Source organism: Aedes aegypti, chromosome 1 (assembly GCF_002204515.2).
Source record: "Aedes aegypti strain LVP_AGWG chromosome 1, AaegL5.0 Primary Assembly, whole genome shotgun sequence".
Lineage (NCBI taxonomy): Eukaryota > Metazoa > Arthropoda > Insecta > Diptera > Culicidae > Aedes > Aedes aegypti.
In genome coordinates this window covers 271,241,910-271,266,058 of record NC_035107.1, presented here as the reverse complement: position 1 = coordinate 271,266,058, position 24,149 = coordinate 271,241,910, and the positions used below count along the sequence as shown (strand labels likewise).

At 37.6% G+C, this 24,149-nt stretch overlaps 1 protein-coding gene across 8 annotated transcripts in view; it reads right to left on the bottom strand.

Moving 5' to 3' along the window:
* Positions 1 to 24,149, bottom strand: part of LOC5576390 (sodium/calcium exchanger 1) — a 641,354-nt gene that overhangs the window by 200,871 nt on the left and 416,334 nt on the right. For all 8 annotated transcript variants that reach the window (XM_021837816.1, XM_021837818.1, XM_021837817.1 and 5 more), the window contains one exon: positions 23,127 to 23,218. In XM_021837816.1, the coding sequence (XP_021693508.1) occupies positions 23,127 to 23,218 (92 nt within the window). The remainder of the gene's footprint in view (positions 1 to 23,126; positions 23,219 to 24,149) is intronic.

The window sequence follows — 24,149 nt, the reverse complement described above, 5'->3', positions numbered from 1 at the left end:
TTGCGTTATAGGATACTTATATGTGAAAAGATGTGAAGATTTTTAAATTGAACTTGTAGTCACCCTACAAACAACAGAAAATTGTGCTTCTGGTTATCCCTTTGGCTCTGTGTTCCGTCCACCAATTTTGCTTTTCACTTAACTCTGTTCCATGAGCTGAATGACGTTAAAACCATTTTTAATTTGAACGATGTGCAAATTACCGGTGGTCAAATCAAAAAGTACTCTGATTAAAAGCGGTCAAATCAACGGGGGTACCCCGACTGTACTGATCAATTTTCTCTTTGGATTTTCCAGCCGATTCTGAAAATTCAGTCTATTTTCATTCGATTCTCGATGTTGGAAGTACGATGAAAGCATTTTTCTGAAACAAAAAATCGATCACTGTAATTACGCCGTTCTGATACTTTGCGACGGTCGCTAAGGGTACTGAAGCGTTCCATCAGACAATTATCGTCACCTTCCTTTTAACGACCGGAAATCTCAATGCCAGAAAATCGTCTCCATCTTCCGACCGAACTCACCTTCATTTCCTCTTCGAGCGAAAGGTTCAACCTTCCAAATTTAATTCACCTCACAGCACCGTTTTCGTGGAGTAAGAGCCCCCCATTAACCCAGTCGTCTGCAGCGCATTCAAATTCCTCTTTTTAAAATTCATAACCCGAGATGAACCCCCCTAATTCACTCCATTACCATCTTAAGACACTCGCTCCCTTGAGAAATAAAAAAAAAACTGAAAATACTCAGAGCACGTAATTCAATTCAATTTTTTCCGGGACATGGGCACCGAAATGTCGCCAGAAAGGGCACTTTAATCCAGCGTGTGTCGTGTGCTTTCGGTATATGATTGGAAGGAAAAGCTAGGTAGGAAATGGCACTTAATCTCCGGTGGTATTCAATTTACTCTTTCTCCAACTCCTGAAGATGGCGTTGGTTGAAACGTCTGTTTTGAAAACGAGTTATTTTGAAAATCAAACGGAATCGGAAATTCTAGAATTTTGAATCGCTCCGAAGATTGCACCTGGAATTCCTCTAGAGATTATATCAGGAGTTCCTGAAAGAATCAGGATTTCATAATGAGTTCTTCCAGGAATTCCATCAAGAGTGCTTTCAGGAATCTGCCTTCAAGTTCCTCTAGAGATAACGTCGGAAGTTCTTGCAAGGATTACATCAGGGTTTTTTTAGGGATTTAATCGAGAGTTCCTCCATGGTTTCCATTACGAGTTTTTTAAAAGGTTCCACCTGGAATTCTATCAAGAGTTTGTCTAAGGATTCCATCAGGAGATCCTAAAAGTTTTTCAGCAGGAGTTCTTCTAGGGATTTCATAAGAAGTTCCTTAAGTGATTCAATTAGGAATTCCTTCAGAGATTGTTCTATAGATTTCGTTAGGAGTTTCTACGTGGATTCCATCAAAAATTCCAATTCTTCTTATTTCTTCCCACATTTCATTCTGGGATCCACCACGAGTACCTTCTGGGGATCCATCAGAAGTTCTGTCAGGAGGTTCCTTCAAGAATTCCTCTTGGGTAATTCTAGGTTCCATCAGGTTATTTACTAGAGCTACTAGAGTATCCCAGAAATAATCAAGGTATGCCTCTCGGAATTCCTCAATGACCTAATTCAGAGACTCCTTAAGGGATTCCTCCCGGAATATCAGGAATTCTTCCAGGGATTCTACCTGAAATTTCTTATAAGGTTTTCTCCACCAGCATTTCTCAAGAGATTCCTCCCAGAATTCTTCAAGTTCTTCCAGAAATTCCTTAAGTAATTTATCCCGGTATTCTTCAATGGGTTCCTCCCAGAATTTTCGTCTAGGGGTTTCTCTAGCGAATTATCCAAGGGATTCTTATAGGAATTCTTCAAGGCAGTTATCCTGGAATTCCTCCCAGAATTCCACAAGAGATTTCTCCCAGAAATAATCAAGGGATGCCTCTCGAAATTCCTCAAAGAATTAATCTTCTTCTTCTTGGCATTAACGTCCTCACTGGGACAGAGCCTGCTTCTCAGCTTTGTGTTCAATGAGCACTTCCACAGTTATTAACTGAAACCTTTCTTTGCCAAAGTTGCCATTTTTGCATTCGTATATCGTGTTGCAGGTACGATTATGCTCTATGCCAAGGAAAAATCCTGGACCGACCGGGAATCGAACCTCAGACTCCTTCAGCATGGCTTTGCTTCGTAGCCGCGAACTCTAATCACTCGGCTGAGGAAAAAACTGAACCTCGATGGTTTGCATGAGGTACTGTTTAAACTAGCGGGGGTGCACGGTCAAATGACAGAAGCATTAAAATTGGACAATTACAGAAACTTCGAAGGGTCTGTAATGGATCACTTAAGCTTCCTTCCGAGAGGTTGGTGTTTATCAAGGAATCTCCGAGTTGTTTTGGCATCATAGGAGGATCTTGGTTGCATTCTCGTAGTAGCTTCTGTCAATCGTCCCACAAACATTTTAGAAAGAATCCTATGAGGAGAAAAGGGTCATCTCAAAGCATTTTATCATCCTTATTATTTGAGAAGGGTGCTGAAACAGCCAAAAGGATCTATGTAGAATCCTATTTGAATCTGTGAAGCATCCGTGAGCAGCTCTGGAAAGCTTAAAACTTTCGAAGCATAATGTAAAGCTCTTGTAAGCATTTGAGAAGAATACTGGAACGTCCCATAAAAATACTGGTTCAATGATAAATGTATCTTTAAGCTTTTCGTGAGGATCACACAAGCATCCAAAATGAACCCTGGAAGGATCTTCAGTGCATTATTAAACAATGGTGTAGGAATTTCATAAGGATCCATAAGGCAAATAAGAAGAAGCATCCAAAAAGAGTCCTGGAAGAAATTTAAGAAAGTCTCTAAAGAATTTTAAAACGGATCCTACCATCTTCTGAACACGATCCAATGATCCTGGTAGCATTTGAGAAGAATCCTACAAAACTTCTGGATTATTCAGAAAGTCTTATGGAAAAATGCTCAGAGGAATCTAAATAGAAGGATTTTTGATGAACAATCCCTAAAGTTTTTGGGGGAAATCTCTGAAGAAAGTTAATGCATTTTCAAATAGTCCTATAGGAATTCTGAAACAATTCTAGATTCAATCGATAAGTACTAAATATCAACCAATATCAAGCGATAAGTGCCTCAGCAGCATTTGAGAGGAAGCCTTAAAGAAATTATTAAATACGGATTCTTGAAGCTTCTGAGTAGCACCCGGGAACCATCTTAAAATAAGCTCTGAAAGATCTAAGAATCATAAAACATCATGAAATCTTTTCATGAGGCCCCTCCATGTATTAAAAAAAGATCCTGGTGCTTTTGAGAACGATTCTGGACGTATTGTAAAAGAATACATTGATTTATGGGAAAGATTCTGAGAGAAAATTGCAAGGATCTCAAAACATCTTTAAACCTAAGATCGGTCGCTTGCGTGAACTGATTACACGTCTCCTGAAAATAGCTTGCTTTTCATACACAGCTCGAGCGAGGTGGTGCCGGCTGCGGCTGAATGTATGACTGTTCCTGAGTAAGGACCCTGTATGACATATAGAACTATAGTTGAAGTAATCATTAGTTTTTAAATAATGATCCGTTGAGCTTTTTAAAATGTAGACTGAAAGCATCTTAAAAGAAACGTGTTGAACGTGGTACTGATGAAGCATCATCATCCTTCAAGCTTTCGAGAAAGATCTTAGGAGCATTCTCCAAGTATACATGATCTTTGAATTCATGATCTTTGGAGCTTCTGAATAGGTCCCGAGAAGCAGCCATAAAAATAAAAAGCTCTTGTGAGCGTTTGAAAATAGTTCCAAATCCTTTTGGATCCATCCAAGAAGAATACTTTTGAAGCTTCTTAGAAGGACATTGGAAGGATCCTAAGGAACATTTTAAAAGTCCTGCAGGTTCGAGAAGTATACCGGAGGAAACTTGGGTAAATTTCTAAAATACCTGATGTACTTCTATAATGATCCCCGATGTATTCAAGAATGATCCTAGAAGCAGAATCTGATAAAAAAAAATCTACAAACATCTGGAAAAAGAACCGTAGAAACATTTAATTAGGATCCTGTGACCGGAGAAGAAAAAATGTGAGAACGGACGCAATTTAGAAGGAATCCAAGATACCATAATTAGCCCCAAATCAGCATGGAAATGCATATAGGCATTTAATGGCACTACAACTGCAGACATGTCATAAAACAGCACTTCCACCGCATTAAAACCCTATTTGATAGAGATGCTTAAAGCGAATTCTCATTGTAACAATCCCAGAAGTGTTCAAGAGGAATTCAGAAAGAAACTTGAAAGGATTTGAAAAAGATCCCGGAAGCTTTGTAAAAAAGTCCTGGAGACATTTAGGATGTGCTGAAGCATCCAAAAACTGTTCATAACGCAACTGAAAAGGATATAAGAATTGTACATTAGAAGCATGTGAAACAAAAACTTGGGAGGTAATGATACCATTTTTGAAGAGTCCTGTAAGCAATCGAAAAGGATTCTGGTAGCATTCAAATATGACCATGCAGCCATTCCATGAAAAACCGATCTAGTGGGTCATCGAATTCCGTGAAAATTTGCTATTTTGTTCCTTATCTGAAACAAGGATACACGTATTTTTGGATTTTTTGATTGGGGTGACCATTTCCGAAATAGGGTGACCAGAAAAATCGCGATTTTGCAAAATTTTTATTTTTAAAAAAATTATAACTTTGAACCGTTTGACCGATTTTCAATCTTTTTGGACGAAATGAAGGCTAAGGATTTTGACTTTTTAGGAAAAATATAAAATTTCACAAAAAGTGTGTGTTTTTACATAAAAAAACTCAATAGTTTCCGTTTTTTCGTGTTTTGAAGGCCTCGGGACCAAAGGGGCTATTGCTGTTCTCATTTTTTCTTGAAAGTTCAGCGATGTATGTTTTTTTAGTTTTTGAGATATATTTTTTTGAAAATAAAAAATCAATCATTTTTCATCGGCACACTCTGTAGGTCTGTGCGATTTCCAATCTTTTTTATGGAATGAAAGCTTAAAATTTCAACTTTTCAGACAAAATTGAAAATGTGATAAAAATATGCTTAAACGTGAAAAATTATAAAAATTTCTAGTTTTTTTTTAGAAAATTTCATATATTTTAATGAAAAAAAAAAACTTTTCAAAGTTTTCTATTTTTCTATTTTTTCTGAAAAGTTGAAATCTTAAGCTTTCATTCCATAAAAAAAGATTGGAAATCCGTTGAGCTATTCAAAAGTTATGATTTTTTTTAACATTAAAATTTAATGCGCTGTAGAGTGTGTGCCGATGAAAAATGACTGATCTTTTATTTAAAAAAAAATATATCTCAAAAACTAAAAAACATACATTGCTGAAAATTTGACAGTAGACGTAAAATTTTCTGAACTTTCAAGAAAAAATGAGAACAGCAATAGTCCCTTTGGTCCCGAGGCCTTCAAAACACGAAAAAACGGAAATTATTGAGTTTTTCCATGTAAAAATACAATTTTTGTGAAATTTTATATTTTTCCTGAAAAGTCAAAATCTTTAGCCGTCATTTCGTCCAAAAAGATTGAAAATCGGTCAAACGGTTCAAAATTATAATTTTTTTAAAAATAAAAATTTTGCAAAATCGCGATTTTTCTGGTCACCCTATTTCGGAAATGGTCACCCTAATCAAAAATCCGAAAATACGTGTATCCTTATTTCGGATAAGGAACAAAATAGCAAATTTTTACGGAATTCGGTGACCCACTAGATCGGTTTTTCATGGAATGGCTGCATGGAAGAATAAAGAAGATTTTTTCAAGTTTCTTAGCGCAATCACAGACACATGGGAATGGATCCAGGAAAAAATGGAGAGTTTCTTGAAGAACACAGAAGCCTTTTAGAGCGAAGCATCGAAATACAGTCATAGGGCTATTTGAGAATGATCCTGGAAGAATTAAACACATATCTTGCGAGCATTTGATCCAGACATTGAATCAATGTCAGAAAACTCGTAAAACATGCGGTGCATCCAAAACAAATCATGAAGTATTCAAGAAGGATTCCTGAAGGATCTATCTTTAAGTAATTTCTCCTGGGATTGTACCTGGATTCCGTCAGGAATTTCACCAGGAATTCCTCCTGGTAATGCTTCAGGAATTCTATCAAAATTGCTTTAGAATTCCTACGGTAATATCTTCTTTGATTCCACCAGATGTTCCTCCAGAAATTTAATCAAGATTTTTGTTCAGTAATATAACTAGGAATTCCTGTAACGATTTTTTAAGGAATTCCTTTCCGAAATTTCACCTGGAAATGCTCATAGGATTCCATCAGGAGTTCCTCTAGGAATTCCTTTAAAAGTTTCAACCAGAGGTTCTTGTAAAGATTACACTCCTTCAGAGATTTCAGAAACTCCATCAGAAGTTCCTCCAGGGATTCCATTAGGGGTTCCTCCAGGGAATTTATCAGTAGTTCTTCTAGGGATTCCATCGGGAGTTCTTCTAGCAATTCCATCAGAAGTTTTTCCAGGGATTCCATCAGGAGCTCCTTCAAAGATTTCATCTGGATTTTTTTTCAGGGGTTCCACCTAGAACTCCTCTTGGGATCTCATCAAGAGTTCCTCTAGGGATTCCACCAGTAGTTTCTACAGAGAGTTCCTCTAGAGAATTCATCAGGAGTTTTTCTAGAAATTTTCAATCAGGAGTTCTTCCATTGATTTCATCGAAAGTTCCTTCAAGAACAAATTTAGAAATTCACTCAAGGATAACATAGGGAATTTCTATAGGGATTCTATCAGGAGTACCTTTAGGGCTTCTTTCAGGACTTATTCTGGAGATTTCATCAGGAGCTCCTCCAGGAATTTCATCATGAGTTCTTTCAGAGATTCTACCTTGAGTTCCTCCAGAGATTGTTTCAGAATAATATTAGGATATATCAAGGAATTCCATCAGGATTTCTTCTCAGGATATCATAAGAAGTTCGTCCAGAGACTTCATCAGGAATCCCACTAGGAATCTTATCAGGAATTCCTCCAGGAATTTCATCAGGGTTTCCTATAGGGAATCCATCGTCTAGAGATTCCATCAGAAGTTCCATCGGAGATTCCACCTGAAATTCCTGCAGTTCCTCAAGGAACTGCACCAGGATTTGTTTTTAGAGATTTCATAAGGATTTCCTCCAGAGATATCATAAGGAGTTCCTTTAGAGATTCCACCTGGAATTCCTCGAGGCATTCTATCAAGAGTTTCTTGAGGGAATACCATAAGGAGTTTCTTGAAGTCTTTCAACAGAATTTCTTCTAGGGATTTCATCAGGAGTGCTACCAGAGATAACATAAGAAGTTTTTCTTGGGATTATAGAAGGAGTTCTTTCAGTGATGCCAACTGGGATTCCGACAGGGGTTCTTTCAGAAGCTTCTCTAGGGATTCCATCAAGAGTTCTACCAGGAATCTTAGCAGGAATTTATCCATGAATTTCATCAGGGATTCCTTTAGGGATTCCATAAGAAGTGCTTCTAGAGATTCCATCAAAAGTTTTTTCAGAGATTCCATGAAAATCCTCCAGAAATTATATCTGAAGTTCTTCAAGAAACTGTATCAGTTTCCTTTTATGGATTTCATGAGGATTTCCTCACGCATTCCATTGGGAGTTTCTTTAGAGATCCCAACAGCAATTCCCCCTGGGTTCTAAGAGTAGTTTCTCAAGGGATTAAATCAGAAGTTCCTTAAGGTCTTTCAACAGAAGTTCTTCTAAGGATTTCGTCAGGAGATTCCCTCAGGAGTTCCTCCGTGAATTTCATTAGGAGATCATCCAGGGATTACATAAGAAGTTATTTTTAGGATAATATCAGGAGTTCTTCCAGAGATTTCACCAGGAATTCCTACATGGGTTCTTTCAGTAGGGATTCTCTAGACATTATATCAGAAATTTGTCAAGGAATTGCATCAGGATTTGTTTTACTGATTTCATAAGGTGTCATCAATCCTCCAGGGATTCTATCAAGAGTTTATCCAGGGGTTCAAAAAGGAATAAGGGATTCCATAAGGAGTTATATGAGGAGTTCCTCAACGAATTCCATCAGGATTTCTTCTAGGGATCTTATAAAAAGCTCCGTCAGGCATATTATCAGGAATCCCTCCAGATATTTCATCAGGAGTTCCTTCAGAGATTCTATTATGAGTTCCTCCAGCGATTACATTATTAACTATGAATTTCTCCCGAATTTTTTTAAGGATTCTCCCAGATTTTTTTCTAGTTGTTTCTCTAGGGAGCTCTTTAAGGGATTCTTCTAGGAACTTTTCAAAGAAGTTCTCCTGGAAATCCTCAGGGGACTCCCCTCGGAATTCTACAAAAGATTCCCGGAAATAATCAAGGAATGCCTCCCGAAATTCCTCAAGAAGTTCATCCCGAAACTTCTTAAGGGATTCCTCTAAGAATATCTTCAAGGTGTCTTGATGGTGATCAGGAATTCTTCCAGGGATTCTAACTGAAATTTCTTATGAAGATTTCACCACCAGAATTCCCCGAAAGATTCCACCGGGATTACCCTAAGGAATTCCTCGCTGAATTCGTTAAGGGGTTCTTCCAGAAATTTCATAAGGAATTATTTGTTGAATTCTTCAAGGGATTTCTTCCAAGGATTTCTCTAAGGAATTCACCAAGGGATTTTTCTTAGAATTTTACTAGGGAAGAGAGAGATTTCTGTCGGAAATAATCAAGGGATGCCTCCCGAAATTCATCATGGAATTAATCTCGGAATTCCTTAAGGTATTTCTCCCGAAATTCCTCAGGAGATTAGTCCCGGGTGTCATTAAGGGATTCATCGCTGAATTAATCATGCTGTTCTTCCACGAGTTCCTAGGTTCCGGGGTTTATCAGGAGTTTTTTCAGGATCTTACCAAACAAATTTTATAAATATTTCACCAGTAATTGTGGAACGCCCCAGTATTTTATCCAAAGACAATATCATGAGCACTGGAATTCAAAAAATGTTTTTTTTTTTCGACAAGAACTCCTCCAGGGATCCAGGATTTCCTCAAAAAACTCCACTTGGGTTTCTTCTGATGATTTCAACTAGAAATTCCTCACATAAATCCTCCAGACATTCCTCTTTTTGAATATTTCTCTGGTGATTCTACCGTAAACTCAAAAAATCCTCCTGAGGTTCTTCTAAAAAATTCTTGAAAAAACTCTCCATTGATTTTGCCAAGATGTGGTTCCGGATCGCACAAGGAATTTTTCAAGGGATTCAACCACAATGTCCTATAAAGATTCCACTTGTTGTTATTCCTTCTGAAGCTTCACCAGTATTTTCTCAATCTTTTTCACCAGTAATTTTACGAACGAGGAGCTTTTTTTAAGGATTTTCACCAGGAGTATTTTCTATGGTTAAAACTGGAAATTTCACCATAGGCTCCACCAGAAAAAAATCTACCAGAGCTTCGCCAGAAGTTCCACCAGAAAAATCTTCCTCGAGGATGTCCTCGAAGGATTCAACCAAACAAATTTTCCTTTCTCTGCTCTAGGTATTCCAGAAAGCTTCTACAAAATTCCAAAATATTGACTTTTCTTCAGAAATTCTTGGACGAAACACCATATAAATCGCTGGAGAAATTCACATATGATTCCATGAAGAACTTCCTAAATATATCCCTGGAAGACTTTTTGAAGCAATCCACGAATTGTTAAATTCTTGGAGAAATTCCTGCGGGAAATGAATCCCTGGAGGAATTGATGGATAAATTCCTTTAGAAACCCTCGGAAAAACTCATGGTAGGTAGATTTTTAAAGTAATTCTCGAAGAAATCACAGAAGGAATGCCTTGTAGGGTCCCTTCAGAGATACCAGAAGGAATCTCTGGAGGAAACACTCGAGAAATTTATAAGGGTTTATCAAAGATTCCCTAAAAGAATCCCCGGATGATCTCCTAAAAAATTACAAGCGGAATCTCTAAAGAAATTCCATGGAGAAAGTTTTGCCCAATGCTTTTTCAGTGTTTTTTGTTGAATCCCTGAAAGCTTCCCCGAATGCTTGGAGAAATTCCTGCAAAACATACTGAAATGAATCCCAGGTGGAATGGATGGATAAATTCCTTTAGGAACCCTCGGAGAAATTTTTGGTAGATTCTTGAAGTAATTCCTGAAGGTCCTGGAGCGCCTGCCTTGTAGGGTCTCTTCAGGGATACCAGGAGGAATCTTTGGAGGAAACACTAGAAAAAATCGTAAAATAGTTTACTGAAGAACCTGGAGGAATCTCTATAGAAATTGCAAGCGGGATCTCTAAAAAAATTCCAAGAAGGAAGTTTTGGCGAATTATTTTTCAGTATTTCTTTTAGAATCCCGGAAAAATTCCTAGTGGAATCCTTGGAGAAATTCAGAGTAGAATCACTATTAGAATTTCTGGAGTATATCTCTGCAAGTATTTCTGTACGCATTTCTAGAGCTATTCGTTTGGAATCCCTGGGAAAATGCTTGGATAAATCGACGTAAGATTTTCTGGAGGAATCTGTAAAATTCCCAAAGAAATAACTAGAAGAATCAGTGGAAGGTTTTTGATAGGAGGAATTCCTGGTTGAATTTTCGATAGAACCCTTTATGTATTTTTTTTTTTGTAGGATTCCTGGAGCAACCCCCTTTGGAATTTCTATAAGGTTTTCTGGTGGAATCGCAGGAAAGAAATCGTGAAAGAATCCTGAGATTTTAGCTAAAAAAAATCTTAAATAAATCTCTGGAGGATTGTTTTTGGTGGCATTCTTGAAGGAAGCATTGGATAAATCTGTAGAAAAAATACTAGATCGCTGCAAAAATTCTTTGGTGGAAATTAAGGAGGAAGTCATGTTAAAAGCCATGGAAAACGTCCTGGTTGAATCCCTGGTCTAATTTCTGGTGATGGATTTCTTGAGGAATCTCTGGATTTCTGAAAGAATTCGTGATGTAATTCCTGGAGTAATTCAAGATGCAGTCCTTGGAGCTAACTTCTAGAGGAATTCCTGAGAAAATGTTTGAAGAAATCTCAGGAGGAATTCTTGGAGGCAAACATGGATAAGCCTTGAATAATTACTGAAGAAATCATTTGAGGAATTTAGTTAAGGAAATCTTGAATAATTTGTAGAGGAACCTTTGAAGGAATCTCTAGAAGAATGCCTGGATTAATTCCTGAACGTAAGCCTGAAGTATTTTCGGAGAAGGAATTTAATGTAATTTCAAGTCTGATGTCGCATAAATCCGTTTCAAAACTGAATTATTTACGAATTTTATTTACATATGAACCCTTCCCGGGCCTTGCGCATATTTAAACCCTCGCGATCCCAAAAGCCCTTCTGGTTTACACTCTGGCTTACAAACACTGAATATTGGAAATAAATGACTATATTTACACATTCCAATTTATTTTTCTTTTCCTATTCAAATAACACCAATCATATTTTTTGTACTCAATTACATCTATTTTCTACATCTGTGGATAAATTTTGAGTGGAATTATTGATAAAATTCCCTGGAATTCGGTAGCAGGCCGTTAGACCAAAAAACGTTAAGCCGAAGGCCATTTGACCGAATGTTGTTAGGCCGAAATAGCATTTGACCCTTTACTACTATTTCAAATGACTAACACAGAAATACTGATTCCTCCTTATTTTGAACAAAGGCTGTTCTTTCTAGTTATACTTTACAGCGGATATTGTGGGCCTCTTGGTAAGTGGTCATGCACGAATTACGTCACGCTCCAAGGGGGGAGGGAAATGGTCAAGCCTTACAAAATTTTCGAAGGACTCATACAAAAAACGAGGGGGTCAAAAAAGTCGAAATTTAGCGTGACATAATTTGTGTACCATCCCTAATGCAAGTTATTTTGACCTAACAACAAACACCTCATTTGACCTTAAAATTAATTCGGCGGCTTCTAATTCGGTCAAATTATCCTGCCCTACTTTTGTTAGTTACCCATTCGACCTAAAACTGAATTAGGCCTTACAATCCAATAGAATTATCGGCCATTTTTGGCTTATGACCCTTTCGGTCTAACGGCATTCGGCCTAACGGAAGAGCACCGGACCGGAATTTTTGGATGAATCTGTGGATATATTTTTAGAGGAATTTTCGATAAAATTCCCAGGAGCAATTTCTGGTGGAATCCCTAGTATATCCCATGGATCCTGGAAAAAACTCTAAAGTTGAACAACTAGAAGAAACCACTGAAAGATCCTGGATAGAATGTTTGGAAAAATCCCCATAGTCATTCCCATAACGATGGATGTTTAGAGCATATGTGGGCTGCATTAAAGATCAGACTTAGGAAGAGTTGGTGATCTTGCAAGCTCCCATTTCAGAAAATTTATGCTTTTTTACCTTTATTAACAAGATTTTTTGCATTAGTCTCCTTCATCTCGGAACCAAGGGCTTCTCTTCCAAATGAAGTCGTCACAATCATTTTAAGATCATGAGACACTATGACAAGGATTGGATTCGATCCCAGCTCCTCGGCGTGAGAAGTATGCGTTTTAACCACTACCAGATACCAGATCCGTCCCCGCAGAATATATGCTAAATCTGATTTTAAAGATATTCTAGGGAATTAATGATTGTTTTATCCAAAATAAACTTATTCACGGTTTTTAATGAAAAACTCCAACTCTTTCGTTACGAGATTGAAGTTTAACTCAACTCAATATCACGTCCTATTTGAAAATCCCACATTATTTCTCATTTCATTCTCTCCACATTCCACGAAGCGCTTTTCCAAAAAACTTTTCTACTTTGTTAAATCCAATGCCAACAACTTCGTTCCGAACCTTAATTGGATTTGGTATCTGTTGAAAGGATAATTTAGCAGTTGACCGCCGCGCCATTGAACCTTTCTGCAGTCGAGTGAAACGAGCGAAAAAAAAAACTCATCAAACCTATCGACGAAAGGCCCTTGAGCTCAATGATGAGCAAAAAAAAAAGCTAAAGGCAACACTTGAATGAGCCCTCGTTACCCATTCACCAAACGCGCTCGGCTTGGCATCACTTTTTTCTCCCATCCTTGAGTATGGCAAAAACAGCAGACGGTTCACCATTCCTAGATAAATTGAACTGATTTGAAACGATGCCAAAACTCATTCGTGCGAAAGTAGAAACCAGTAGTCTGCAACCGTTGAAACGTCAAATTAACCCCCCTGTAAGGTATGCAAACCCGTGTAAGCGTGCGAGTTTTCAGATGAAAAGGCGTTGTCCCAAACCAAAGCGTGTGGTGACAATGTGTTGTCCTATGATATTTGCGCTGACGTGGAAGACAAGCGTGGCGAAGCGAAAGCGAAATCAACGCAAAACTGTAGCATTTAATATGGGAAAACTCCGCGCGCCAAAGCCGAACTCTAATGAAAACGTCAAACTCAAAAAAGGGTAAATGTTGATTTACTTACAAAAAAGTTCATCCAGCAGATGTCACAGAGAGTGGGAGGTTATTCATAATTCATTGAACGGTGGGAACCGGAGAGGGCGTGAGGGGAAAGGTCGGGTGATGTGATGCGACGAATGGCGGCGACGATTGATAGATGTTGTCAATTGGAATTTGATTTTGGGTTCGAAATCCGAGGGGTGCGCCAATCGTTCCAATCGAGGGGTTCGCCGATGTTCCAGTTTTTACGGTTGATGGTGTTGAGCCAATTCGATGATGTTTTTGAATTTCAGCAGCGAATTCGGTAGCCAACCGGTTGATTTGGGCAGATTTTGAAAGTTATGTCATGGAAGCGGGCAAGGCGGTTTTGTGTGATTGTGTGTGTTTGGCGTTGGAAATTGGGGAAAATTGGGAAGGAATGTCCGATTTCGTATTTAGTTGATTAAAATGATGTACAATGACAAGTCGACATTTGGATTGTTTTAAAGTGGTTACAGCGGTTGTAGTAGTAGAGTAGACGCACAGGCAGTAGTAGTTTATTAGTAGCAGTTTACGTATAAAGAAGAGAAGAGAAAAGAAAAATAAATAAAAATAAAGTTATAAATTTGATAAACACATAAGAACTAAGGAATGGAGACTTTTGAAAACGAAAAACGATTTTTTATTAGAAGACATAAAACTGATACTAGAATAACATTTTTTCCTCTCATTTTCAAAATTCAACCACTCATCAATGAAATTTTGAGTACTAATATTTTAAATGATTGGAGTTATGCAAGTAAACTAGTGCTAAATTTCTACCTTCCTATTCAATAATCTACATATCAAAATAATAACATAAAAAATTACAGAAAAAAAGCGTTCCACTGATTATCTCTCCCTCTAACATTCGAATGACTCTTATTCAGCTTGTTTACAAACAATATCGATTCAATCAGCGCACAACTACCGACAAGAAGCTAAACGGTGTTCTGTTTATGCTGCTCCGGATTCTATAATTCCAAGATTGCCGGCTTCTTTCATCCCATTTCGAATGGGTAAACAAACATTGTGACAAGGTGCCACTGCTGTCGCGCGTCGCCTACTTCGATTGAAGGAGAGGTGTCACGCGTACTCACAGGCGCAAAGCAAACATCTCCGGTCTTCGATTGGTAAACGCGCGTTGTTGTTGCGCGTCGCCTTGTTGACAATATTGACATTTAATGTGTTGTTATTTTCCCGCAGAAAAAGAAAACTAAAAATCAATTTCCACTAAAGACACGAATCAATCGTGGTTTTATGACAATGCACAGTGGGATGAGTGCTAAAATCGTAAACTTTTTTCACTAGCGAGTAAAAACGGGTTTATATGAGTGTTCCCAGCTAGCACATTTCAGCATAATGGCACATCACAGTAAGGAAAAACGGATCTAAAACCGCAACTTTTGGAATCCGCTGTTATGAAACGTAAGCATATGTACCGTAATCCGGGGTAACATTGATCTGTTTCTTGAATATTTATTAAAAAAAAACGATTTTGAAATGCAAATGTTGCATGTTTTGAATTTTTAGAACATGTACTGGCAGCCATCGCTCATGACTAGATACTGTAATTTGTTTTTTGAATAATTTAAGCATTTTTTTATAAGACATGACTTTTGGGTAGTGTAATTACGCATGATCGAAAATCAATTTTTAGAAAAAGCTTAGTTTTTATTAGCTTATGAATATAGGCAAGAGAGGCACCATTCCATCGATAAATGATGATTCGAACTTCGATCAATGTTAACCCGCTTATCAATGTTACTCCGTTTTTCGTTTCGTTTTTTTTTGATTTTACATAGATGAGTAGATTACCTCCTCTACTAGCAGCATAATTTTTTCGTCATAACAAATATTGAGATGTAATAACGACTTTGTTTTACGATATGTTTGCACAATACACTGTAACTGAAATAAAGTTCATTATTTTTAGCATTCATCCCACTGTGCAACGGAGTGTCACTACGTTTGGAGTATGAGCAAACAAACGAACCGAAAAGCCGATGATACCCGACATTAAATACATTTCGACTGGAGTTCACGCTTAGATCGATGCTCACCGCTGTTTATTTGCGTTGATATAAAATTTTACTGTACGATTATTGTCTTCCGGAAACATGTACTGCTTCCTGTACGCGTTACGAACCGTGTACTACACGATGATTATTATTATTGCACCGCCGCCGCTCATAAGCAACTTGAGTATCTGGTGGTGGTGGTTCTCGGGGTGTTTATTTCTCGCGGAACATTACTAAAGGACCTATGTACAAATGAGAGATTCTCTCCTCTCTCGTTCTCTTTCGATTATAACAGTGGAACACTAAAGATTTTGGAAAGTTTTTCACTATAGATCGAAAGTCAATTACCTTAACTAGCGTTTCATACATAAAACGCAACAGAAGAGATTAATGTGACTCAGTTATTAATGAAAGAGAAAGTGAACAAAGAGAGCCTCTCAATGTTAGATAGGTCCTTTAGTAATGTTCCGCGAGATTTCTTCTTTAAGGTACCAAATCGTGCGATGGGCCTTTGCGCGATTGAAATCGATATGTTTTGTATACAGTTGTTGGTAACTGCGAATTGGGTTCAACCTTATAAGCTATGAGGATTTTTCTCAATTTTTTATAGCCTAACTGATGCCCTGAAAATTTCTTTGGTTCGGATTTTAACGCAGCTTGTTTTGTGTTTAAATAATACAAATGGAATCGATCGGATTTCATCGAACAATAAATTTTCAAGGATTATGATCTATTAATTTTCATTCAACCAACCAGAAATTGCGATACATCAACAATATAAAAAGTTTTTTCAATCAGAAACTCGACTGAAATCGAATCGAAATCGAATCGAAATCGAATCGAAATCGAATCGAAATCGAATCGAAATCGAATCGAAATCGAATCGAAATCGAATCGAAATCGAATCGAAATCGAATCGAAATCGAATCGAAATCGAATCGAAATCGAATCGAAATCGAATCGAAATCGAATCGAAATCGAATCGAAATCGAATCGAAATCGAATCGAAATCGAATCGAAATCGAATCGAAATCGAATCGAAATCGAATCGAAATCGAATCGAAATCGAATCGAAATCGAATCGAAATCGAATCGAAATCGAATCGAAATCGAATCGAAATCGAATCGAAATCGAATCGAAATCGAATCGAAATCGAATCGAAATCGAATCGAAATCGAATCGAAATCGAATCGAAATCGAATCGAAATCGAATCGAAATCGAATCGAAATCGAATCGAAATCGAATCGAAATCGAATCGAAATCGAATCGAAATCGAATCGAAATCGAATCGAAATCGAATCGAAATCGAATCGAAATCGAATCGAAATCGAATCGAAATCGAAATCGAATCGAAATCGAATCGAAATCGAATCGAAATCGAATCGAAATCGAATCGAAATCGAATCGAAATCGAATCGAAATCGAATCGAAATCGAATCGAAATCGAATCGAAATCGAATCGAAATCGAATCGAAATCGAATCGAATCGAAATCGAATCGAAATCGAATCGAAATCGAATCGAAATCGAATCGAAATCGAATCGAAATCGAATCGAAATCGAATCGAAATCGAATCGAAATCGAATCGAAATCGAATCGAAATCGAATCGAAATCGAATCGAAATCGAATCGAAATCGAATCGAAATCGAATCGAAATCGAATCGAAATCGAATCGAAATCGAATCGAAATCGAATCGAAATCGAATCGAAATCGAATCGAAATCGAATCGAAATCGAATCGAAATCGAATCGAAATCGAATCGAAATCGAATCGAAATCGAATCGAAATCGAATCGAAATCGAATCGAAATCGAATCGAAATCGAATCGAAATCGAATCGAAATCGAATCGAAATCGAATCGAAATCGAATCGAAATCGAATCGAAATCGAATCGAAATCGAATCGAAATCGAATCGAAATCGAATCGAAATCGAATCGAAATCGAATCGAAATCGAATCGAAATCGAATCGAAATCGAATCGAAATCGAATCGAAATCGAATCGAAATCGAATCGAAATCGAATCGAAATCGAATCGAAATCGAATCGAAATCGAATCGAAATCGAATCGAAATCGAATCGAAATCGAATCGAAATCGAATCGAAATCGAATCGAAATCGAATCGAAATCGAATCGAAATCGAATCGAAATCGAATCGAAATCGAATCGAAATCGAATCGAAATCGAATCGAAATCGAATCGAAATCGAATCGAAATCGAATCGAAATCGAATCGAAATCGAATCGAAATCGAATCGAAATCGAATCGAAATCGAATCGAAATCGAATCGAAATCGAATCGAAATCGAATCGAAATCGAATCGAAATCGAATCGAAATCGAATCGAATCGAAATCGAATCGAAATCGAATCGAAATCGAATCGAATCGAAATCGAATCGAAATCGAATCGAAATCGAATCGAAATCGAATCGAAATCGAATCGAAATCGAATCGAAATCGAATCGAAATCGAATCGAAATCGAATCGAAATCGAATCGAAATCGAATCGAAATCGAATCGAAATCGAATCGAAATCGAATCGAAATCGAATCGAAATCGAATCGAAATCGAATCGAAATCGAATCGAAATCGAATCGAAATCGAATCGAAATCGAATCGAAATCGAATCGAAATCGAATCGAATCGAATCGAAATCGAATCGAAATCGAATCGAAATCGAATCGAAATCGAATCGAAATCGAATCGAAATCGAATCGAAATCGAATCGAAATCGAATCGAAATCGAATCGAATCGAATCGAATCGAATCGAAATCGAATCGAAATCGAATCGAAATCGAATCGAAATCGAATCGAAATCGAATCGAATCGAATCGAATCGAAATCGAATCGAAATCGAATCGAAATCGAATCGAAATCGAATCGAAATCGAATCGAAATCGAATCGAAATCGAATCGAAATCGAATCGAAATCGAATCGAAATCGAATCGAATCGAATCGAAATCGAATCGAAATCGAATCGAAATCGAATCGAAATCGAATCGAAATCGAATCGAAATCGAATCGAAATCGAATCGAAATCGAATCGAAATCGAATCGAAATCGAATCGAATCGAATCGAATCGAAATCGAATCGAAATCGAATCGAAATCGAATCGAAATCGAATCGAAATCGAATCGAAATCGAATCGAAATCGAATCGAAATCGAATCGAAATCGAATCGAAATCGAATCGAAATCGAATCGAATCGAATCGAAATCGAATCGAAATCGAATCGAAATCGAATCGAAATCGAATCGAAATCGAATCGAAATCGAATCGAAATCGAATCGAAATCGAATCGAAATCGAATCGAATCGAATCGAAATCGAATCGAATCGAAATCGAATCGAAATCGAATCGAATCGAATCGAATCGAAATCGAATCGAAATCGAATCGAAATCGAATCGAAATCGAATCGAAATCGAATCGAAATCGAATCGAAATCGAATCGAAATCGAATCGAAATCGAATCGAAATCGAATCGAAATCGAATCGAAATCGAATCGAAATCGAATCGAAATCGAATCGAAATCGAATCGAATCGAAATCGAATCGAAATCGAATCGAAATCGAATCGAAATCGAATCGAAATCGAATCGAAATCGAATCGAAATCGAATCGAAATCGAATCGAAATCGAATCGAAATCGAATCGAAATCGAATCGAAATCGAATCGAAATCGAATCGAAATCGAATCGAAATCGAATCGAAATCGAATCGAAATCGAATCGAAATCGAATCGAAATCGAATCGAAATCGAATCGAAATCGAATCGAAATCGAATCGAAATCGAATCGAAATCGAATCGAAATCGAATCGAAATCGAATCGAAATCGAATCGAAATCGAATCGAAATCGAATCGAAATCGAATCGAATCGAATCGAAATCGAATCGAAATCGAATCGAAATCGAATCGAAATCGAATCGAAATCGAATCGAAATCGAATCGAAATCGAATCGAAATCGAATCGAAATCGAATCGAAATCGAATCGAAATCGAATCGAAATCGAATCGAAATCGAATCGAAATCGAATCGAAATCGAATCGAAATCGAATCGAAATCGAATCGAAATCGAATCGAAATCGAATCGAAATCGAATCGAAATCGAATCGAAATCGAATCGAAATCGAATCGAAATCGAATCGAAATCGAATCGAAATCGAATCGAAATCGAATCGAAATCGAATCGAAATCGAATCGAAATCGAATCGAAATCGAATCGAAATCGAATCGAAATCGATCGAAATCGAATCGAAATCGAATCGAAATCGAATCGAAATCGAATCGAAATCGAATCGAAATCGAATCGAAATCGAATCGAAATCGAATCGAAATCGAATCGAAATCGAATCGAAATCGAATCGAAATCGAATCGAAATCGAATCGAAATCGAATCGAAATCGAATCGAAATCGAATCGAAATCGAATCGAAATCGAATCGAAATCGAATCGAAATCGAATCGAAATCGAATCGAAATCGAATCGAAATCGAATCGAAATCGAATCGAAATCGAATCGAAATCGAATCGAAATCGAATCGAAATCGAATCGAAATCGAATCGAAATCGAATCGAAATCGAATCGAAATCGAATCGAAATCGAATCGAAATCGAATCGAAATCGAATCGAAATCGAATCGAAATCGAATCGAAATCGAATCGAAATCGAATCGAAATCGAATCGAAATCGAATCGAAATCGAATCGAAATCGAATCGAAATCGAATCGAAATCGAATCGAAATCGAATCGAAATCGAATCGAAATCGAATCGAAATCGAATCGAAATCGAATCGAAATCGAATCGAAATCGAATCGAAATCGAATCGAAATCGAATCGAAATCGAATCGAAATCGAATCGAAATCGAATCGAAATCGAATCGAAATCGAATCGAAATCGAATCGAAATCGAATCGAAATCGAATCGAAATCGAATCGAAATCGAATCGAAATCGAATCGAAATCGAATCGAAATCGAATCGAAATCGAATCGAAATCGAATCGATCGAATCGAATCGAAATCGAATCGAAATCGAATCGAAATCGATCGAAATCGAATCGAAAATCGAATCGAAATCGAATCGAAATCGAATCGAAATCGAATCGAATCGAATCAATTTCTTGTCTTCTTGTCTTCTTCTTCTGTCTTCTTGTCTTTCTTGTCTTCTTGTCTTCTTGTCTTCTTGTCTTCTTGTCTTCTTGTCTTCTTGTCTTCTTGTCTTCTTGTCTTCTTGTCTTCTTGTCTTCTTGTCTTCTTGTCTTCTTGTCTTCTTGTCTTCTTGTCTTCTTGTCTTCTTGTCTTCTTGTCTTCTTGTCTTCTTGTCTTCTTGTCTTCTTGTCTTCTTGTCTTCTTGTCTTCTTGTCTTCTTGTCTTCTTGTCTTCTTGTCTTCTTGTCTTCTTGTCTTCTTGTCTTCTTGTCTTCTTGTCTTCTTGTCTTCTTGTCTTCTTGTCTTCTTGTCTTCTTGTCTTCTTGTCTTCTTGTCTTCTTGTCTTCTTGTCTTCTTGTCTTCTTGTCTTCTGTCTTCTTGTCTTCTTGTCTTCTTGTCTTCTTGTCTTCTTGTCTTCTTGTCTTCTTGTCTTCTTGTCTTCTTGTCTTCTTGTCTTCTTGTCTTCTTGTCTTCTTGTCTTCTTGTCTTCTTGTCTTCTTGTCTTCTTGTCTTCTTGTCTTCTTGTCTTCTTGTCTTCTTGTCTTCTTGTCTTCTTGTCTTCTTGTCTTCTTGTCTTCTTGTCCTCTTGTCTTCTTGTCTTCTTGTCTTCTTGTCTTCTTGTCTTCTTGTCTTCTTGTCTTCTTGTCTTCTTGTTTTCTTGTCTTCTTGTCTTCTTGTTAACATATTCGACTGAGATACTTTTGCAAATCGAATCATATTATATTAGCATTTCAATAATGAAACCAAACTGATTCCAATTTTGTTCAACAAAACATCGATTGTTTAGCATTCCAGTTTATCTCATGAATTCTTTCTTAAACCCATAGGAGTGGAACAACATTACTTTATGAATTCAATATATCCTCGATATTGTTCACTCCATTTCCATCAATCCGCCGTGACACGATGAAAAATCAAGCAATAACACCCACCTGTTCCCATCGTGCCAAGGTTCTCATCGTCCTTTCGTAGCACATTTCGTCCTATCTAAATAAGCAGTTCCAGGAACGAAGAACGACGAAGAAAAAGTGATCCATTCATATGGTAATTCCGTAACAAATAACCAAACACAATGATGGGACAAACACGCACCAGGTTTGGGTTTTTCATTATTAGACAATGTATGAAAATGTGTTGGTGGGTGTGTGTGACCCCATTCTAATGAGGGTTTCTGTTATAGGTCGAAGGTCAGAAGGTCGAATGAGCCCTAGGGATATTGGGAAAACTATTTGAAATGAGTTTCTTATTCTTTGAATTTCAGAATTGAATAGCAAGAAGATAAATATGTATGTGTCATACTGCGAAATTTCGACGTAGGCCGCTCAAAATCATTCGACCTTTTCTAGTTGTGCTAATCTATCAGCAATTTTCCTCAATACAACCCGCAATCAATAACAGGAGCTAAACGAATCGGGGAATGGCTTCTCCGCAATCATCGTCCTAACGATGAATTTGCTCCAACTAAATCGCAGGAAGGGGAAATCCTTCCCAGTTTTTCGCACGACCTTCATCGTCGTCGACATCCTACGCATCCCTTTCCATGCTTTTCCAGAAAAGCGTTTACAGGAAAACGCGGAACCATTATTGACAATTTTCCGGGAGCTAGGCCGATTGCGATGGCTTTTCACAGACAATCAGATGAGACGGGATGGATTGTCATTTGAGAATTGTAGAAGATTCTTACTTCTACAGGCTTTGATTTGACATCTGACATTTTCTGTGTAACATATACTGTATAACAGTAGGGAACCCTACAAATGTTGATCAATAGATGGCACTAGTGAAAGATTAAACCGAATCGCAGAAACTCGTGCGAATGCGGTTTGTCTGTGATCATCTCCGCTTGTTATTGTCGTTTTACCCGTTGATTGTTTGCCTTTTTGTATCGCTAAATTGGAATCTGTTTGAACGAGAATGCTGGAGGTGGGATGGAGCGATGAGGTAAATATGGAAATTATAGGCCGTTAGCAAACCTTTGTTTTCTAATGTTTCAAAGAATTGTTTTTATTAAATTGTTCATGGGTTTCCACGAATTTAATCCGATTGATTCCTTTTTTTTCTCGTTAAAGACTAGTGTTGTGTTAGTTGTTTGAATAACCATCAAAAAATCAACAAATTTCAAGTACTTAACAACGCCAGTTTTGCGCTTCCGAATGATTTCCCTAATGAACTGAAAAAAAAGACTTTCTGAAGTATATCTATGAAATACAAACACCTAGTATCTACTCAAAAAATTGAACAAAACGAACACTGCTGTTAAGGATTAACTATTACCTAATAAGTAACTCAAAATTTACGATTTCTACAACTTTTACAAAAAAATCTACAATTAATCGAAGTGTGAGATTGTTTAAGTGTTTTATCTGAGTAAGTGTTATAATAACTTTTAACATAGTGTGTCAGTTCATTAACATTAGTTTCTAGTAGTACACTAAGTAAGAGCACCGATATATAGTCAAATGAGGGTACACCTAAATGGGGATTACTATAAAAACGCTCGCGGTCGATGTTATACGACATCTAATAAATTACGACTCGAAAACGGGAATTAACTACATACTTCTTGAGTAGTGAAAGCGGAAACATACCTCCAATTTGCTGGGGCTCTCCGAGGTTGACGTAGAACAGTACATCCTTCTCGTAGCTGCCTTCCTCGATGATGACGAGCTGGATGGTTTTTCTGTGGGGAAAAAAATGGAGAATAGGAATCATCGTTAGAGTGATTAATCATGTGATAGAGCGAGTCTTCGACGTCTGCTCGCCCTTTGAGGTTAGGTTCATTGTTGACTGTTGCTGGCGCCAGTGTCATCCGTTTTCCGGCTGGGAAATTTGTATAACCAGTTTGCGTAAGAGAAGCACTGTGATCGATTACGGGTTTGATGCGGAAAAGAGGATTCTATAGGAAATGGATTGGCGTCTAACGATGCAATGTGGCGTCTACTTATAAAGAAGTAACTTATTAGATTTTCGATTTATTTGAAAACTTGAATGAAAACTAGCAAAAAAAGCAAAGTAAAATTAGCTTGCAATGTTGCATACAATTTCAAATTTTCGTTTCGCCTACAGGTGATCAGAATCCTATTCAGGATTCCGGAAGAATTATGTTCAGGATTCCAACAGAACTCCGACAGATCCTGTTCAGTGTTCCGAAAGAACTCCGTTCAATATTCTGACAAAATCCTGTTCAAGATTCCGGCAGAATCCTGTTCAGGATTCCGACAGAATCTTGTTCAGTATTCCGAGAAAATCCTGTTCAGGATTCCGCAAGAATCCTTTTCGTGATTCTGACAAAATCCTGTTCAGTATTCCGACAGAATCCTGTTCTGGATTCCGACAGAATGTTGCCCAGGATTCTAACAGAATCCTAGCCAGGATTCTTAAAAAATCCCGTTCAGGATTCCGGGAAAATTCTGCTCAGAATTCCTAACAAATCCTTATCTGGATTCCAACTGAATTCTGCTCTGGATTCCGACAGAATCCTGCTCTGGGTTCCAAGAAAATCCTGATCTGAATTGCGACAGAATCTTGATCCGAGTTCCGACAGAATCATGCTCTGGATTCCGATAGAATCTTGCTCATGAACTGACAGAATCCTGCTCAGGATTCCGACA